Source organism: Mauremys reevesii, linkage group 18 (genome assembly GCF_016161935.1).
Source record: "Mauremys reevesii isolate NIE-2019 linkage group 18, ASM1616193v1, whole genome shotgun sequence".
Lineage (NCBI taxonomy): Eukaryota > Metazoa > Chordata > Testudines > Geoemydidae > Mauremys > Mauremys reevesii.
Window position 1 is genome coordinate 2,641,909 of NC_052640.1, and position 18,276 is coordinate 2,660,184.

Sequence of the window (18,276 nt, forward strand, 5' to 3'; positions counted from 1 at the left end):
GACCACATCCTTTCATAACTGACGAATATCTATGCGTCTGTGACAACAAGCTGGCAGGAAAACAGCAAAGCTGCCCTGGAATGGACAGAAAAGGGAAGAGTGGGACAAAGTCCCACAGGGACTTATCATTGCTGTAAAGGGTATATTAGACTAGGCGTTTCCATAATCCGTGGCCAGAAAGCGAATGCAAAAGGAAAAGGATGGAATGACTCAGACCAGGTAGAAGTGCTGGGTCCAAGATACAGTGTGGACAATTAGCAAAGCACAGTCAAGAGGATCTCTCCATTCTTCTCTGTGCACATTTCTTTCTCCCTTATTTTTGATTCTGATAAAGAGCTCCAAACATCAAGGCGTGCACTCTGAGTGTGCTGAGGGACCCCAAGGTGGGGGCAGTGGCTGGACTCTGTTCAAGCTGTAGAATTTTAACTCTGCCCAGGGGATCCAGAACACAGAGGCCTGGGTTCCCTTCACAGCCGAACTAGGAAGGGGCACTTGCAAGGATCTGTGACAAGATTCTTTCAGTGAGACTTAGGCTACGTCAGTTAGGCGTCGCAACACCAAACGGCAACATATCTAAATACCTTTAACTATCAGGCCAACATGCATCTGAGGAAGTGGGTATTCACCCACGAAAGCTCATGCTCCAATATGTCTGTTAGTCTATAAGGTGCCACAGGACTCTTTGCCACTTTTTATCAGGCCTATGTGACTTCCTCAATTGAAGGCAGCCTTCTAACTCCACATGCAGCGCCTTAACCACAAGGCATCTTTCTTCCCATATTTCAGTTCCTCTTTCAAACATCCTTTCTAGCACACACGCCCTTGCATAACAACACTGCAAGGTACAAGACTTGCTTCCCAGGATGCCTGAGTTAATCAGACTTGAATGTCCTCGTAAGCGTGAGGGGGCTATTCACAGCCATTCCCTCACAAGCCAAGCTCCAGATAAATCTCTTTTTCAAACTGAAACCTGCAAACTCTGTGCAGTTCTGCTTAGCGTCCTCTTCTGGAAACGAAGGGGTAAACAGAGAGATAAGCACAATGATGTACTGTATGCAGTGTTGTTGTAGCCGTGCTGGTCCCAGGACAGATAAGTACAATGTTTATCTTGACATAACAAGATGGCTGCCTCACGTGAGATACTTTGGAAATACTTGGATTTCTTTCTAGGCCTGCTTTCTGCTGCTTCGTAGGTAAGATCTTGCAGCTACCCTAAGAGGGAAAACACTAAACCTTATTAAAATGAGATAAAAGCTGTTGCTCTATAATGCACACATTGTTTGAGGTTGGGGAAATGTTACTAAGTTATTAATATACACCAGCTACTCTCTACTTCATGCCTCAGATTCTCTCTCTGGAGACTGTTCTAAGAACATATCTGAATAAACGTTAAATAATTTCTGAGATACTCTTCATACTGCTATTACTTTTCACACTGAAAAATATTCCTTAAATGGCACATCAACTTTACTTGACTGACATATCCTGAATAAGCAAATTAACATTCACGAAAAAATCCTCACAGAAATCCTGATTTGTTTGGTACTTTTTTCCATGCATTGTGCCTATTGATTTGTTAAGCAATTTTCCTTTCTATTTTCAGCCTGTTCTGTGTAGTGCTAAGCAGGCTTTTTCCACTTCATAAATTATAAATAAAAACAGCAGTGTGCAGTCACCTTGGTATGTAATCCGCCTATTGTACAACATCTGAACTTCAGCACGTAAAAGGTAATTATTTCAGCCTGTTTAATATTTAAGAGAGGCAATAGGAAGCGACACGGTCAGTATGATGCTTGTTTACATGCATGCACACACACAGCAGGTACACCAGAGTGGTAAAATAGCAGTTAAATTCTACCATATTCCATAGAACAGGCCATGTGACATTCCCATAGGATAAAATCGAGGTCCATGACTCACTCTTTGAATGTTAGCTTTGTTTGTTTCTGTTGTTTGAAAAAGTTGTTGTTGTTATTATTAAATCCCAGGAATGGCACTTCATTGGTCATGTAATAACAGCATAACCCAGTGGTCTTCAGGTAACCTAGAAGGCCACATGGCAAAGTTACGGGGAAAACCCAGATGATTCAGAGGTGACTGGACTTGGAGTTATTTTTTCTGCCTTATACAAGTGGGAATTATCTAATAAGATTCCATCGCTTTTAACCTTTTCTTAATGCTAAATCCCTATTGCAATGAGCTCTGGCATTAACAGCACATGGTGGAGCAGCAAAACGATGGCGCTGATCTGGGCAGGTTTCGGGAGCACTGATGGAGTGGTATTTCTAGAGCACTGCGGCGAAGTCATTCCACGTATTCCTGGGAGAAGCCTAAACCCAGTGGTATCATCCCAGAGGCCAGGCTTGTTACTCACAACCTTCTTCCTTCACTTCCCTGGAATCAGGCTGGCTCTGATTCTCGTCTCACAGCAGTATCCTGCCAGTTCATGCTGCTGGTGTGAGGGGAGTTACAATGAAAATGGAACAAACTGTGACCAGTCCAGGGATAAGAGCAGGAATTTTGAGATGTAAATCCAAGAGAAACATATTAATAGAGAGTGCACCTCAAGCACCTACCAGTCAGCCTGATTTAACACTCTACGCTGCTCAAACCGCCTGTGAAAACTCATGGAGCAGCACTGAAAGTTCAAAGGCAACGTCTGTTCCTTAGACAGGGCACTTGACGGATGAGAACAGCTGTCTTAAAGCCAATTGTTTTGCTGCTCTCATTGTCATGCATGCTCAGAAGCCTCTGCATACACTGAGTTCATCTTAATTCCATAGGCAGCCTGGCTGGGACGGGGTGGGGGGAATGGTGGGCAGCAATTGGGTATTTCAAGCTGTACTTGGTGTTTCTGTAATGGCAGTGGATAATTACATCAGAAGGAAGTACGCAGAGCTGCATCACTTTGTTCAGTGGTGGAAACACCAGGCTTCCTAGCCACCTGTCTTATACCCCCTGCAGTTCACCCCACCAACAATGTACTGACTTAATAATTGTTCATTAAGAGCCCTGAGACATCAGGAGTTAGTCACGAACATGCACGCCTCACATTTCCACTCTAATCAGTGCATGTGGGAAACAATTAAGGGAAATGAGAACGTGCTTGGGGAACCAAACGCCTCGCTACCAGTCTATTAGAGGGAATGCAGCCTAATTAAGAGAAGAGACAGCAAGTGGGAGATGGGAATCCCACTGAGAACCAAGAAAGCAGGGAAAGCTCTGAGAAGCTGCTGCCCAGTGAAACATCTGCTTTGTGTACATAACTTTTCCTTAATCCCCCATACCTAGGGAAGGTCGGGCAGACTACTGTACTATTTCTCTTCTGCAGACTAAGCAAACCCAGTTTTTTCAGTCATCTCCCACAGGTCATGTTTTCTAGACCTTTCATCATTTTTGTTGCTCTTCTCTGGACTTTTTCCAATTAGTCCACATTTTTCCTGAAAGATGGCACCCAGAACTGGACACAATACTCCAGCTGAGGCTGTATCAGTGCAGAGTGGAGCGGAAGAATTAATTCTCGTGCCTTGCTCACAACACTCCTGCTAATACACCTCAGAACAATGTTCCCTTTTTTTGCAACAGTGTTACACTGTTGACTCATATTTTGCTTGTGATCCACTCTGACCCCCCAGATCCCTTTCCGCAGGACTCCTCCCTAGGCAGTCATTTCCCATTGTGTGAGTGTAACTGATTGTTCCTTTTTAAGTGGAGTACTTTGCATTTGTCCTTATTGAATTTCACTTGCACTTGCAACCCCTACTACCTTGGTATTGTCAGCAAACTTTATAAGTGTACTGTCTATACCATTATCAAATCACTGCTGAAGATATTGACTAGAACCAGATCCAGAACTGATCAGTGCGGGACCCCACTCGATATGCCCTTCCAGCTTGACTATGAACCACTAATAACTACTGTTTGCCAACCATTTATGCACCCACCTTACAGCAGCTCAATCTAGGATGTATTTCCCTAGTTTGTTTATGAGACAGTCATGTGAGATAGCATAAAAAGCCTTACTAAAGTCAAGATATACCACATCTACCACTCCGCCCCCCATCCATACAAGTACATCAAATTAAGACAATGGGCTTAAATTGCAGCAAGGGAGGTTTAGTTGGAACATTAGAAAAAAGTTCCAGTCAGAGTGGTTAAACGCTGGAATAAATTGCCTAGGGAGGTGGTGGAATCTCCATCATTGGAGATTTTTAAGAGCAGGTTGGACAAACACCTGTCAGGGACGGTCTAGATAATTAGTCCTGCCATGAGTGCAGGGGACTGGCCTAGATGACCTCTCGGGGTCCCTTCCAGTCCTACGATTCTATGATGTTTTAGGGATGGGATGCAAAGGGCCAGATACCCAGCTGGTGCAAATCAGCCACAACTCCACTGACATTAACAGGGCCAGATCCCCAGCTGGTGTAAACCACCACAGCCCTATTAAATTCAACACCGATTTACGCCAGATGGAGATCTGGCTCACTATGTGGATGAGGGAAAGCGAGGGCAGGGGACATATCTGAAAAGGAACGGTGAGGAGTAGAGTCTCGATAAATGGAATTCTGGTTGCTGGGGCTTACTATTCTACTTCTGTACTCATGGCTAGAGTGGGACTGGCAGGCCACGGGGTCATTTCATTCTAAACAGTACAGGACCTGCAGCCTGTAAAGGGCACTCGCTATGTTTCAAACCCCCAGCTAATTAGTACAATGTCTCTCTCACTGTACATACCACTCATCTGCCGCTCTGTGAAAGGAGAGTTCAGCCACAGTGCCAAGCAAGCAGCTGAGCCAGTTTGTCACCTCGGCCACTTTTCTCCACTGACTTTATAACAACGTTGCTGTTTATTACTGATCATGGGACTAACACAGATGCCCATTTTCATGGCTTTGGGCGGGTGGGGGAGGACCGGGAGGGTTGATCCCTGCTCGGATGTTTAATTTATTTGTCTTCCACTCAGTTCTGCCGCCTATTCTCTGTTGACCCCTTGGCTAATGTACGACCCATTAATGCATATGGATCACAATGGGAAGAGCCGTGTAATGGCCTGATTAAAGAAATCTGCCATTCTGGCTGCATTTCGTGGATGGTTTGTAATGAAGATGTCAGAGCGCTGGACAGATAGTGCCAAGTCTCCGGGCGAGGAGAGACAGTTTGCCCCGGCTGAGGAGCCATGATAACAATAAACAACAATCACAGGAAGGAGAAACAATGTCAATAGTAACAAGGCTCTGGAGTCAGACCCCTCCACACCGCCAGTGACTTGGCAATAGTAACGGCCAGGCTGTGGCATAAGGGGAATGGATGAAGGAAAGGCAGCTAAAGTCTTTCAGAGACAAGGAGAAAGCCAATGAACTGAGGGTCAGGAGTAGCGCTCACTGCACCGGTTACAACAGCCCAGGAAACGAGAACGCAATCTGACTACATCACTGGGGGAAGCCTCAGGCCTAGCCATGCCGGGGTCACCAACGATATCATTTCGATTGGGAAAAGATATTCGTGTCGGGCGACATTGTGGCAAAGTTGCAGACCTCACGGGCGCTGGGCGCTGCAGCTACACCAGCCCTACTGGGCCTCAGCTCCTGAGGAGCACCGCTGCTGCTCCAGCCTGTAGAGAGGTGAGGGGAGCATCCGCACTGCTTTCCCCTTCCCCGCCCCCTTCAGGGTAGAACAGCACCAGGGCTGCTGCCGCAGCTCACCCAGTGCAGAGGACTCAAGGAACAGCACAGAGCTGCATCGGCCCCATACCTGGGGGACGGGGGAGGGCACTGCGAAGGAGGGCAGGTGGGGCTGTTGTCAGCCCTGCCCCTCCTTTGGCATGAGGTCTCAGTGGGGGAGATGCTTTAAGTCACAGCCAGAGGCTTTCCAAGAGCGATGCCAGCAGAGGTAGCTGAGCGCAAACACTAGATCAGTGGGAGCTTCCAGCCGCAGTCCCTTCCTGCACACTCTCTGACTTGCAGCTTTGATAAATTTCTCACCCAGAAGATAATACATCTGGCGAGTGCAGATCTGATCAGTAAACACCAGTCCAGGGCTCGAGTGAGCTCTAATCTACCAGAGCTATTTGCAAACTAGCAGATTTGTCAATTCTCCAGTTGCTCCTGTACTTCTCTGCTTTTGTTCTCATGGCTCTGAAACACTAAGGTGCCCCCTTAGGAGAGGTTCAGGTATAACCAATACCCACCCTCAGTGCAAACACAGCAGAGGAATGTGAGAGACCCGCTACCCACAGCAATGCCCTGTGTGCTCCCCGCAGTGACACTGTCTCCAGATGCCCTCTCTCTGGATGGCAGGAAGGGCAGAATAAGGGCACGCAGGGTGGCAGGTTCAAATAAAACCCTTTACCCAATCCATAGCTATTGTCTAACCCAGGTTTCTGGCCCATACTTGTATTTTGGCTTTTGTTTATATGGGTTTCCACCACCTGAGTTGGACTTTATGTTTCAAATGACTCAAAGCACAAACTCCACCCAAGTCCTAGAGTTTTGCATGGTTCCCACTCAATATATTAAACAAACAACCCTACCTCTGCCACAGGTGGGAAAGGAAGTGCACATTTGACCCAGAATGAGGCCCAGGTTCACATATCTCAGCAAACCTTTCCACTAATCCAAGCTGAGATTCGGGATTGCCATGAAAAACCTAAAACCCAGTGAGTTTCCCTGCAACACTCTTTGGAGATCTCTGCTCCACACAGCTCTGCCAGGGTGCTAACAGGCCAGGCAGACCACATGGCTTTTGTGATAGGGACAAATATCCATTAGGGGCAAGGGTTGAGAACATAAAACTCATGTCTCTTGTGACCTAGTGACTGATCATTTGATGCTGGAGGAAAAGCTGCTGCCCACCCTGTCTCCAGGACTCTTCATGTGGCAATCGCAACAAACCAGGTGTTTATCATCACTCGTCAGGGCAGCGCCAAGAGAGCTATTACATTCCGAAACACCCCACAGCAACCTCGGCCTCTGGAGGCTCTGCTGGCTTTGAGCTGCCAGGGGACAAATCCTCTCTCCTGGCACATTCCCCCTGCCAAATTAAACCTGGCTCCAAGGTGAACAAACAAATGGAAGCTACCTAAGCTCAGAACCCCCTTCCTTTCAGCACTGCACTCGGCAGGTTTCCACAAATCCACTAAGCTGTTCTCAGGTGGTTTTTAAGGCCTTTCCCATGAAGCCTGTGTGGATTTAACGTATGCAACATATAAGACAGGAATGATCTCACTGCATCTTGTTCCTTTAAAGAACATAAGGAAGAAAGCCCAGGTGCTGAAGAGAGGAATATGTTAGAACTTATGGAGAGATTCATAGATTCAAACACCAGGCCTAGGTGGAATTTATCAAAGCAGCGTCTTCATGAATGATGGAAGGAAGCAGGGAGACCCCTTCCCCAGCCAGAGAGGTAGCTAGCCTTTTCACTGACATTGCAATGGGGTGAGACACAGCAGAATATGATTTAGCTAAGCCAAATGTTAATGTTCTAGCATCACCATCAGGAGAGCGAGCTCTACAAAAACAAAACAAAACAAAAAGCCCACCACCTTCCCACAACTGAAGGTTGATGGATCTTGATGGTGATGAAAATGCTCCTGCCGTTCTACAAAGATTTTGACTTTGGTAAAAGAAAAAAAAATCTCACTGTATCAGCTGTCTGACCTCACAAGACTTCTGCATCTGAGCCAAAATCAAACCAGCAAGGCCGGGTGTGGTTGGACCTGAGGACCCTAATCTGCCCTCTCCACTCCAGAACTGGTCTGATCTGGGCCCCGCTCAACACCTGGTGCTTGTGCAAGAAGCTCAGGGAGTCAGAGAAAGCTAGAGATTATTCATGGGTCCTAGCAAGTCAGCGGCTCTCCTCTCCCTTTCCTCAAATTCCGCTGGCAGAGAAGGAGCCTGGCACTGTCTTTCCAGCAAACAGGATTAAAAATGTTTATAAAGCAAGATTTTAAGCCTTAAGCATTTCTTTGAAAACATTGGGAGGGGAAGAATTGCCCCGTGTAAAGCCTTATGACGTTACACACAAAACCCAGCCTCTCACACACTGGGCTCCTGCTTCATTTGGAGTTTCCCACCCATTGCACAGATGTCAGCCAGTGCCGGACTTTAGCTGGGACAACGATAAATGTTCTGAAACATGCTAAAGATGACACCAAAACATGCTGGGTTTCTTCCCTTGCCACCCTCCTAGGGATATATCTGATATTGCATTTATCACAAAAGGCAGCCTCTGAGCCAGTGATGATTCAGGAGACTTCATCCTTTTAGCAACCCACAATAATGAACAATTTGGGTAAATGTGGGTTTTGAGCCTTGGTGGAATTAAGAAAGTGTCATTTCCACATCAATTATTGAAAGGTCACTACATCTCCACGGCTGTAAAACAGCAGCTGTAATGCAGGTTTAAGGATTTTCTTACTACTGGTGAGGATGAGATAAGTCAGACTGGGCCATTCCTGATTGGCATTCGTGCTCACAGGAAATTGGGTAATTAGCACCTGCCTGATTCTGCAAGCTGCCCTCATTCTAACATTCTGATTGACATCCCCATTACCCTACTCATCTAAATGGCTCTGAGCGATTCTGGAAACTTTCCATTTTAAAAAGCTAAAAGAGGGATTCAGGTGGGGTTTCTATAGCTAATTTTCACTGCCAGTCACTTCTCCCTGTAGGCATCTGAGAGATTATTTCATATCAATGGATCCAGGCGCGGGGGCTCTGTATCATGCCTCCAGTGTGGCCTGAAGCAAGTCACATAATCGCTTTGTGCCTCAGTTTCCCAGTTGGATAATAATCCTTCCCTGCCTGATGTTCAGATACTACAGCAATCAGACTAGGGCAATAAGTAAGTAACTAGGTAGATAATCTAAAGCCTAGATTTCAATATATAATCAAGACTGTACCTCCAATAGATGCATTCTGGGGACCTAATCACAGGTTTCCTTTCCCTTCCCCTGATGGAAATAGCACGAAAACAGTTTGTTTCAGGCACAAGACCCAAACTGCTATTAAGATGCATATACAATTCTGAGCCCTAAAGTCTAACTTCCGCAGCACTTTGGTGGAGATCCCAATATCCCTGGATCAGACAATGCAAGATTTTTCTAGTTACGGGCACCTCCAATCTTAGTACCTGAAAACCACGCTGGGTTCCTCCCGATTTGCATATCCTCCTCCTCCTCATGTCCAATAGATAGTTCTGGGAGCAGAATTTTACTGGCAATATTCTCTGTGATACACAAGAAAGTGTGGAAACCAGCTCACCCTTCCATAGCCCCACTGAGTTCTACAGGGCTGGTGGTAGAAATGTTTTCTCATGAAACCATGCGGCTATGAGCCAGAGTAACTGCAGAAAGCAGGCTAGGGCAGTAACAAAGTGGAAATGTTAATCGCTTTTCTAGACAGAGCTGCACTTGACGTGCAGGATGGCACTGGACAGTTTCCAGCTCTCCCAGGACAAAGAGTGAAATACACTCTGTTAACTGACATGTGCCAGGCATGGATGTCTGGGGATGTTCTCAAAGCATTCGTAGACAGAAAGGAAGAGATCAAACAGCAGTCCATAGTGCCTTGCTTACTTCAGTAGAGGGCAATTCTGTGCAGAATGTACTCCTCTGAAAATAAATTACCCCTATCAAAGACTAAAAAGTAAACCTGTAGCGAAGTCTTGCCATGACAGGATGTTCCAGGCATAACAATCACTTTTCTTAACATTTAAAAAAATGAATAAACACACTGAAAAGACAGATGCAGAGATTTTCCTTCCTGGTGTTCTGTCCCATGCAGAACTGTGCCAGCTCACTTTTCTAAAGGGGAAGTGGTGGGAGCAACTGGGGCAGAATTCTCAAACAGGATCAGTCTGCTGGAAAAACTTGGGTCATTTACTCCAGTCCTTTCCATGCTGATTTTCAGCAATGGGCTCTCTGTGTCCTTACTAACCACAGGAAGACATCGATCCAGCTCCTTTCCTGGACACCCCTTCTGCATGCTTTTTGCTCCTTCTCCCGGGATGTGCAGGATTCCTTAGGCTGAGCCCTGACTCCCAGAGCTGCAGCCCCTTTTCCCCCAGCAGGTTCCCAATGCTCCCCTCCCAAGGGGACCCAGGCAGTCACTCCAGGGAAACTCCTCTTCCCTGCACGTTAATGACAGCCCCACTCTTTATAGAGAACGCCTGTCCCCGCCTTAACGGCATTTAATGAATGAACAGGGTGGGCTGGCCCTAAGCCTCTGCCCGTAAAGAACCAGAATACTCTGCCACAGACGCCAACCAAGGCCATGGAATATGGCAGAGAAACTGAAAGTGGACTGGCTCTGCACAATGCCACCTAATAATCCCTGCCTCAGATGGGCTCCCTAATCCCTTTCTTCAGCTCCTGAAATTTAAATTCAGTGCTTAGCAACCACAAAGGATGCAGCTTTAAGAGTGCTAGAGATGAGCACCCTGAGCACCCCAGGGAGATAGAGACTGCCCAGGGTAGAGAACAATGCACATCCCCAGTATGCTGCAGCAGGGACAGAAATACCTCAAGAAATATTTCACCTCAGAGAAAGCCCATGGCAACACAGCCATGTTTATTAAAGCTAAGATGTGGGAAGCCCTAGCTTGGAGTACATCAGCGCTGTGATTTTTATACCAGTCAGCAAAACAGACAGACCTAGACTGAGAATGGGCTGACTCCAGACCTCCAGCTGCCCCTGAAACCTCCTTCCTGGTTAAAACACTAATGAATACATGAAAATATGTAAGAGACTGGGACTCACAAAGGGGATTGAAAATGCTTAGGTGAATGGGCCCCTGGGAGGCCTGCTGGCCTCTGGATGTCCTTCTCGTTTCCCACAAAGGGAATGTCACAACATCTCAAAGGCAACAAGAGGAGCTGACACCAAATGGCACAGGCTTTTGAAATCCTACATTTTTTGTTGTCTTTAGAGCTACAAACTAGTTTCTCATTCTCAACCAGCAATAGATGTCACTTGTCTATTCCTGGGCAAACCGAATTTGTGACAATCTGCAAAGAAAATGATTTAACTCGCATTCCCCTGTGGTGAATACAGTGTGTGCCACAAGTTAAGTGCCTTTGTTTCTGAGATAAGAGAGGCTGCTGCTGCTCCCGCTGTTCCACAGGGCTGCAGTGTCTGGCTGCGTTCAGGAACGGGAATGAAAAAGGCCTGGATGAGCTCTCTTTGGTGACGTTTCCAAAGGCAAAGGATTTTGAATACATAACTTCAAAGTTCATGAGAAGGGGGAGGGAAGAGATGGCTATCAGGGCGACAGGTTTAACCACATTAAAAGAGTGTCCCTCAGAGACTCCTCCTCCAACTGGCTTTGATCCATTTTTTATCCACATTTCCTTTCATTTCTCTCCTTTTGTTGACACATGACAGGGGAATCGATACCAGAGTGAGTGGAGCTGAGGCATGCTCTGGTTTTTAATCCTGTATCTGAGTCACTTCTGTGAGCAGTCACAAGCCCTGTCTGGGCCTGTTATTAAATACTGCAATTCTTGCCCAAGTAGTTACAAGATTTTTCAAACACAAGAGACCCTTGACCTTAAACTGACTCACAGGACACCGGGGACAAAAGGCCCCTGCTGAAAGTTCAATAAGTTTGAGTAAATCAACTCGTTATGATGGGAGGGAATTTGTAAAGCCTTTCCCACCTTCATAAAGTAGATATACTGCTCTGCATATTCTGACACGGATGCGTAGTTGGCTCAAGAGCTGTGACCCTCAAGAACTAAAGTGGAAGACAAGGCCATTCTGAGTCTCTGAGTGTTTGCATTAGGCGATTCACAATTCCAAATTGAGAGCATTCTAAAAAAGTCAGGGTGAGTATCCCCCAAGGTCCTGACAGTTGCAAACCTTCCCTTCCCCCTTCCCAAATAACAATCACTTGATTAAAAGAGAGAACGCACCCCCCTCCATACTCTGCAGCTGTTACTGTGAATGGATGGGGAGCATTTTTTAAACAGGATGTCGTCAGGAGCAGCCAATTAGATGAACAGTAAGAGGCCACCCACCATTTCTTTAGAAGACTATAAAGGTGAAAGTGATATAAACCCTCAAGGTTCAGTGTATACTTTATCCACTAGCTCCCCCAGGATTAGGGAGAAGCTTCCTCTGAAGCAGAGACAAGATATGGTGCTAGATGGATCACTGGTCAACTCTAATACAGTGAGGCTGCAATGTTTCTATCAGCATCCTACTCCCTGGGCAGTGCGGGAACCTATCTGCCGGTGTAGCTTTGTGCTTAAGTTCTTTCGTTTTTAAATGAGGGGTCACTGTTTCCAATTTTGCCTTTTGCTGGAAACTCTGAGGCTGGAGGAACCTAGTCCCAAAGGGCAGGTAGAGCTCAAATCAATGTCAGACACATGTCCTTGCTGACTAGACTTTGCTGCACTGTAGAGAAATAGAGCAAACAGATTTACCAGGTGGGAAAGGAGTGGGGAAAGGGAGAGAGAACACACTTCAGATGAAAAAGTTCATCCATTTAAAATAATTAATAAATGATGAATGGCATAAATTACCATGAGATGGGTTATGATATGTTGCAGAGACTTCTACTGATGCCTATGGCTGATTTTAAAGCAACCCATTATTAAGCCCCTATAAATTGAAGTGTGTAAATCATATGTGGCTGTCTCTAGAATAGGTTAGAACACAACTTAAATACTTCATTAGGGAAAAGACAATTTCTGTATGCAAGTAGTAATGATGTCTTTATAATCTTCCTTCCGACTGTTACCATTGTAATTCAATTACACGAGACATTCCAGAGAAGCTAAAATTGCTAACTGAACCTGCAGCTCCACACAACCACCGTAAGATACTACAAACCAGGATGGATAATTCCTTCAGTGACCATGCCTCTTCTCTACCTGGAGCACTGATGAAATGCTAAGGAATGACAGACACAGCAATTTGGGGTGAGACGGAACAACTAACTTCATTGTCAAAGACAAGGGCCATGAATGTGAACAAGCTCAATAAAGACAATTCATTTCCATACATGTATATCGATCCTCCCAAACATGGCAGAACACCAGAAGGGAGACAGGAGGTAGTAGGATTCGTGTAATGGGTGGGTCTGGCAAAACCTGGATGTGAGAAAGAAATGGGATTTCCCTCCTTGATGGTACTGATGGTTGTGTTTGGTAGGGTGTATAAGGAACTAACACATTCCAGAGAATTCCTCCAGTAGCCTTAGAATCACAGAATATCAGGGTGGGAAGGGACCTCAGTTGGTCATCTAGTCCAACCCCCTGCTCAAAGCAGGACCAATCCCCAACTAACTCATCCCAGCCAGGGCTTTGTCAAGCCTGACCTTAAAAACCTCTAAGGATGGAGATTCTACTACCTCCTTATAGGGTGACCAGACAGTAAATGTGAAAAATTGGGACAGAGGGTGGGGGGTAATAGGAGCCTATATAAGAAAAACACCCCAAAATCAGGACTATCCCTATAAAATCAGGACATCTGGTCACCCTAACTCCCTAGGTAACCCATTCCAGTGCTTCACCACCCTCCTAGTGAAAAAGTTTTTCCTATTATCCAACCTAAACTTCCCCCACTGCAACTTGAGACCGTTGCTCCTTGTTCTGTCTGAGAACAGTCTAGATCCATCCTCTTTGGAACACCCTTTCAGATAGTTGAAAGCAGCTATCAAATCCCCCCCTCATTCTTCTCTTCTGCAGACTAAATAATCCCAGTTCCCTTTGCCTCTCCTCATAAATCATGTGCTCCAGCCCCCTAATCATTTCTGCTGCCCTCTGCTGGACTCTAAAATTTTTCCACATCCTTCTAGTGTGAGGCCCAAAACTGGACACAGTACTCCAGATGAGGCCTCACCAATGCCTTTCTTTGTGTCTTCTCCTCCCCTGCCCCACAGTCAATATTCAGGTCCCAAATAATTAACAAGGAACTCCCACGAATGATGAACCAGTGGCAAAGGCTTCCTAGTAGGTGTTACTTCCTGAATGCTTAAGTCATGTGAGGTGGCAAACTGCTGGAGATAGATGGGTCAAGTCCTCAGCTGGTGTAAATCTGTGTCACTCAGGGGCGGCTCTAGGTATTTTGCCGCCCCGAGCATGGCAGGCAGGTGGCTTTCGGCGGCAGCCTGCGGGAGGTCCCCGGTCCTGCGGATTCGGCAGCAGCCTGCGGGAGGTCCCCGGTCCCGCGGATGTGGCGGCTTGCCTGCGGGAGGTCCCCGGTCCCGCAGATTCGGCAGCAGCCTGCGGGAGGTCTACCGAAGCCGCAGGACCAGCGGACCCTCCGCAGGCATGACGGAAGGCAACCTGCCTGCTGCCCTCGCAGCGACCGGCAGAGCGCCCCCCCACGGCTTGCCGCCCCAGGCACGCGCTTGGCGTGCTGGTGCCTGGAGCTGCCCCTGGTGTCACTCCACTGACCCCAGTACTGAACTTCAGTGGGGCTATGCTGATTCACAGCAGCTGAGGACTTGGGCTCTTGGTTCTGTGCATGTCACAAGTTTGTAACAGACGGCAGTACATATTTCATACTCCCATTGCTTTGGGAATGGCACGTTTCTGGTGAAAAGTCAAGTGTACTTTTGAACATGCCTAGGAAAGGGATCAATGATGGGAACAGAAGTAACTGTCTAAGGTCTAGTCTATACTACAATCCAGACCATAAAGTCTCTAAAGCCAGGACACAATATGATGGGCTCTGTAGGCCTGACTCTTCACTCACACAAGTTGTACACCAGCATATTGTCATGGATTTAAACTGCGTGAGGGGAGAGTTGGGCCCTGTATCAAAACCTGCCTGGCTGAGGGCACTGTTATCTAGGCGTTGCTATGGATATTGACAAGAGAAATGCCTTTGTTATCTAGTATCTGTAGCATTCAGTTTGTGTTGAGCTTATCACCCCGGCCAAGCCAGTAGCCCATTATTTCCTTACTTTGAGACAGTAACACCTGTTCAACCCCCTGGTAGCCAATGAAGTCAGGGAGATGCTCATGTAACCTGAGAGCTTCAGTCTGTCTCAGTTCAGGTGACAGAACTCCCACCTCCACTTTGCATTCCTGTCATTGTGACCTCAGCATTAAGAAGCAGGAAACTCACAGAAAGACCAGCACACAGAAGCAGAGGAGGAATTAACTGGAATCTAGTTAGACTGTAAAGTAAGGACTACGCAATCTAATTACAACTTTTTCTCTCAGGTCAAATTTTGTATCCGTCTGGGCTGCCTTCCCCCTCCTCTTCCCCCTGCACAAGTAGCAGCCTGGTAAGAGTTGTAGGAAAACAAGGAAGATGAGAGGTGCAAGCACTCCTTTACCTTTACATGCCCCTGCAGCTCCCAGGTGATAGATCCCTGCTAACACACGCCAAATGGCAGTCTGCTCCTCCACCGTGATTCTCAACGTCTCCATAGCAGCTTGAAGCTGGGCAAATGCCACAGAAGCCTTCTGCTTCTCTTCAGTCTAAAAGGAGAGGAAAGAAACAAGAGAAACGTAATTCTCTCTAAAGCTAGAGCAGGGGATTCTTGAAAACACAAATACTCAGACTCAACCCTGGTGGGAAATTAAAAAGGGCACCAAGATAGGAAATGGTGGAAAATTACTAGCGAGGCTCGAAAATTTCCCAGCCAAACATTTTTCCTTCAGAAAATGTCCTAGCTGAAGCATTTCATGGGAACGTGATATTTTGGAGAAAATTTTGTTCTGGGACAAAAAAAACCTGAAAAAAGCATTTTGATAAGGTTGAAAGACAGCAGTTTGATTTTTCACTTTGAAATGACTTTCCAGTTCAAAATTTGATAAATATTATAAATTATAATATAAATATTTTAAAAGTTAGAATTGGAACAAAACATTTCAATTTTATCTAAACAAAATGTATCAATTGATCCAAAATAAAATTTTGGGGAAATTTTGCATTGTTTTTATTTCATTCTGAATCAGAATGTAAACCAGTTTCAAAGTGGAAATTCTGAGTTTTGATAAGCCCTAAAGATCACAATTAGCCTGGTATGTGTAGAGATGCCATCCGAGTGCCGAAGGAGCTGGCGCTGATTCTCCTTCCCAGGCTGAATGAGGTCTCATGAACCCAGCACTTTGCCTGCTAATGCGACTGCACATTTAGTCATGCCTTGGGCTGTCACGTCGCATTCAGTTCAGGAGGCACAGGCAGGAACGGTGGCAACCCCAGGGCAATTCCTGCTGAGTTGGATTTTATTGTCATTTTGGTCTTCAACTCAGACTGGCTCTGCTGCCAAACACAGTGCAAACCGGGCATGAGAGTTTGAATGGAACTTTGCCGCAAGCACCAAGCTCAGCATGTTAGTGATTCCCCCTAGAGTATGAACACGTCTATGTAGATTCAAGCTGGCACCTTGAACACTAGGCGTGTAGTAGAGGCCCTGGTGGCACTGGGCTGTCTGGCTTCACTGCTGCACTGACAGTTTGCTAATGTTCAGAGCATGGGAAAGCACATGCAGCATGTTTTTTGGGGAGGCATTGCCAAAAATTCCCATCTGCCTTGGAGAGGGATGTGCTGCACAATTCAGTTCTGAATCTGAATTCCAGCCCCCCACCAAAGACCAGGATGGTCCTCACCCAGGGTTTCGCTGCAGTCCACCACAGCAGAAGAGTGAGAAAACAGTTACAAGTGTCAGGTCCAGATCTGGACTCCAAAATGCACTTCTGCTGCTCAGGGGAGTGGAGCTCTACGGTCTTTATCCTTGCCCTTCTCTACTCAGTCCTCCAGGCAGCAGCACTCATAGCTGTGCTAAGACAGTGCCTGAGACTGGCCAGATGCCTTTGAACCCAGCACCATGACCTCTTTAATACAGGAATCTTCATCGCTGTTATTAGACCCTTCAGAATCCAACTACTCTCCTTATATGCAGCTGATCCTACTTATGCTCGTCACAGAGACAGAAAGTACAGTACCAATCTTTTTTTAAAGGCTCCTGGTTGCTGTACATGAATTAAACGCAAAGATTTAATTGTGAGAGGTGCTGAGAACCCACTGAAGTCAATGAGAGGTGCGAGTATCCTTGAGGAAAAACCCTGAAGATGGGGAAATGGTCACTTTGCTTTATCAGCGTGTTTCTTGGGCCACCCTACAGAATGAGAGAATTCTACGTTAGGAACGTTTACAGAACCCTACACAAATACTTCATTCACAGCAAGGCTGGGGGTAAATCTACCCTGCCATGCACTAACCAGCGACACCTGCAGCTGTGCACTACCAGCTCCCTAGTGCGCTTCTCCCATTTCAAAGCCAGGTAGATCAGTGGGCACCACAGAACTTTTCATGTGGGGCTGCAGGGTCCCCAGGGACAGTGTGTGTGTGGCAGGCTAGTGTGGGGTAGGTTTACACCCCAGCTTGCTGTGAACTAAGGGGATGGCTACACTTTGAACTGGAGGGGTGATTCCCTGCTCAAGGAGACACAGTTGCACTAAAAGTAGAGTGTAGCCGACATGGCATGAGCAGCAGAAAGGGCAAGCCACCCCAAGTCCCTGCCTGGGATCTCAGATGGGTACATCCTCATGGCAGCCAGCCCGTCCCACAGCTTGCACAGCCACGGCTACACTCTACTTGCTGTTGGTTTTTGTTGTGGTGCTCACAGAACTGAGTTAGTGATTGCTGACGGATAAGCAATCGTGACTTGATTATGGTTGTGATGGGCAAACAAAATAACATCCCAACCAGTAATATACATACAGGGAGCTAGATTCACAAGAGGGATCGAGCTGCCTAACTGCCCCCTTAGGTGTCACTGGCATTCACAAAACCACCTCTCAGCTGCCACCTACCCCTATAGGCACCTAAATTCTTTAGGTGCTTAAGTTTCCACCAGTGAAATCCTGTAGGCACCTGTTTCTGCCTGTAGGCACCTGAGTTCTGACACCACTGACCTGCTCACCACCTAGCGTGGGTCTAAGCCCCAGCCAGATTCACACTGCAGATTCTCCGCTATCTCATTGTGGGGCCCGGTGCCATATGCATGCCGCGAGCTCACCTAACCAACACTCCTGGAGGAGGCGGTGCTGCAGCTGCTCCTCTTATACCCAATAGCCCGGTGGTGAAAGTACTCACCTGGGGTGAGGGCAGGAGGTTCAAATCCCCACTCTGCTTTATTCAAAGCAGAAACTTGCACCAGGTCTCTCACTTCCCAGCTGAGTGCCCTAACCTCTGGTCTGCTGGGTCTAAAGCGGCATCACCTCCACCACCATCTGACCTGGCCACCTATCTCCAGGCATGATTCACAACGATTGGACTTGAAGCAGAAATTATTTCAGAGAAGTTCAACAGT

General features: G+C 46.7%; 1 protein-coding gene across 4 annotated transcripts in view; it reads right to left on the reverse strand.

The window, feature by feature from the left end:
• MYO18B (myosin XVIIIB) overlaps nt 1-18,276 on the reverse strand; it is a 186,517-nt gene that overhangs the window by 127,723 nt on the left and 40,518 nt on the right. For all 4 annotated transcript variants that reach the window (XM_039505043.1, XM_039505045.1, XM_039505044.1 and 1 more), the window contains one exon: nt 15,292-15,436. In XM_039505043.1, coding sequence (XP_039360977.1) covers nt 15,292-15,436 — 145 coding nt within the window. The remainder of the gene's footprint in view (nt 1-15,291; nt 15,437-18,276) is intronic.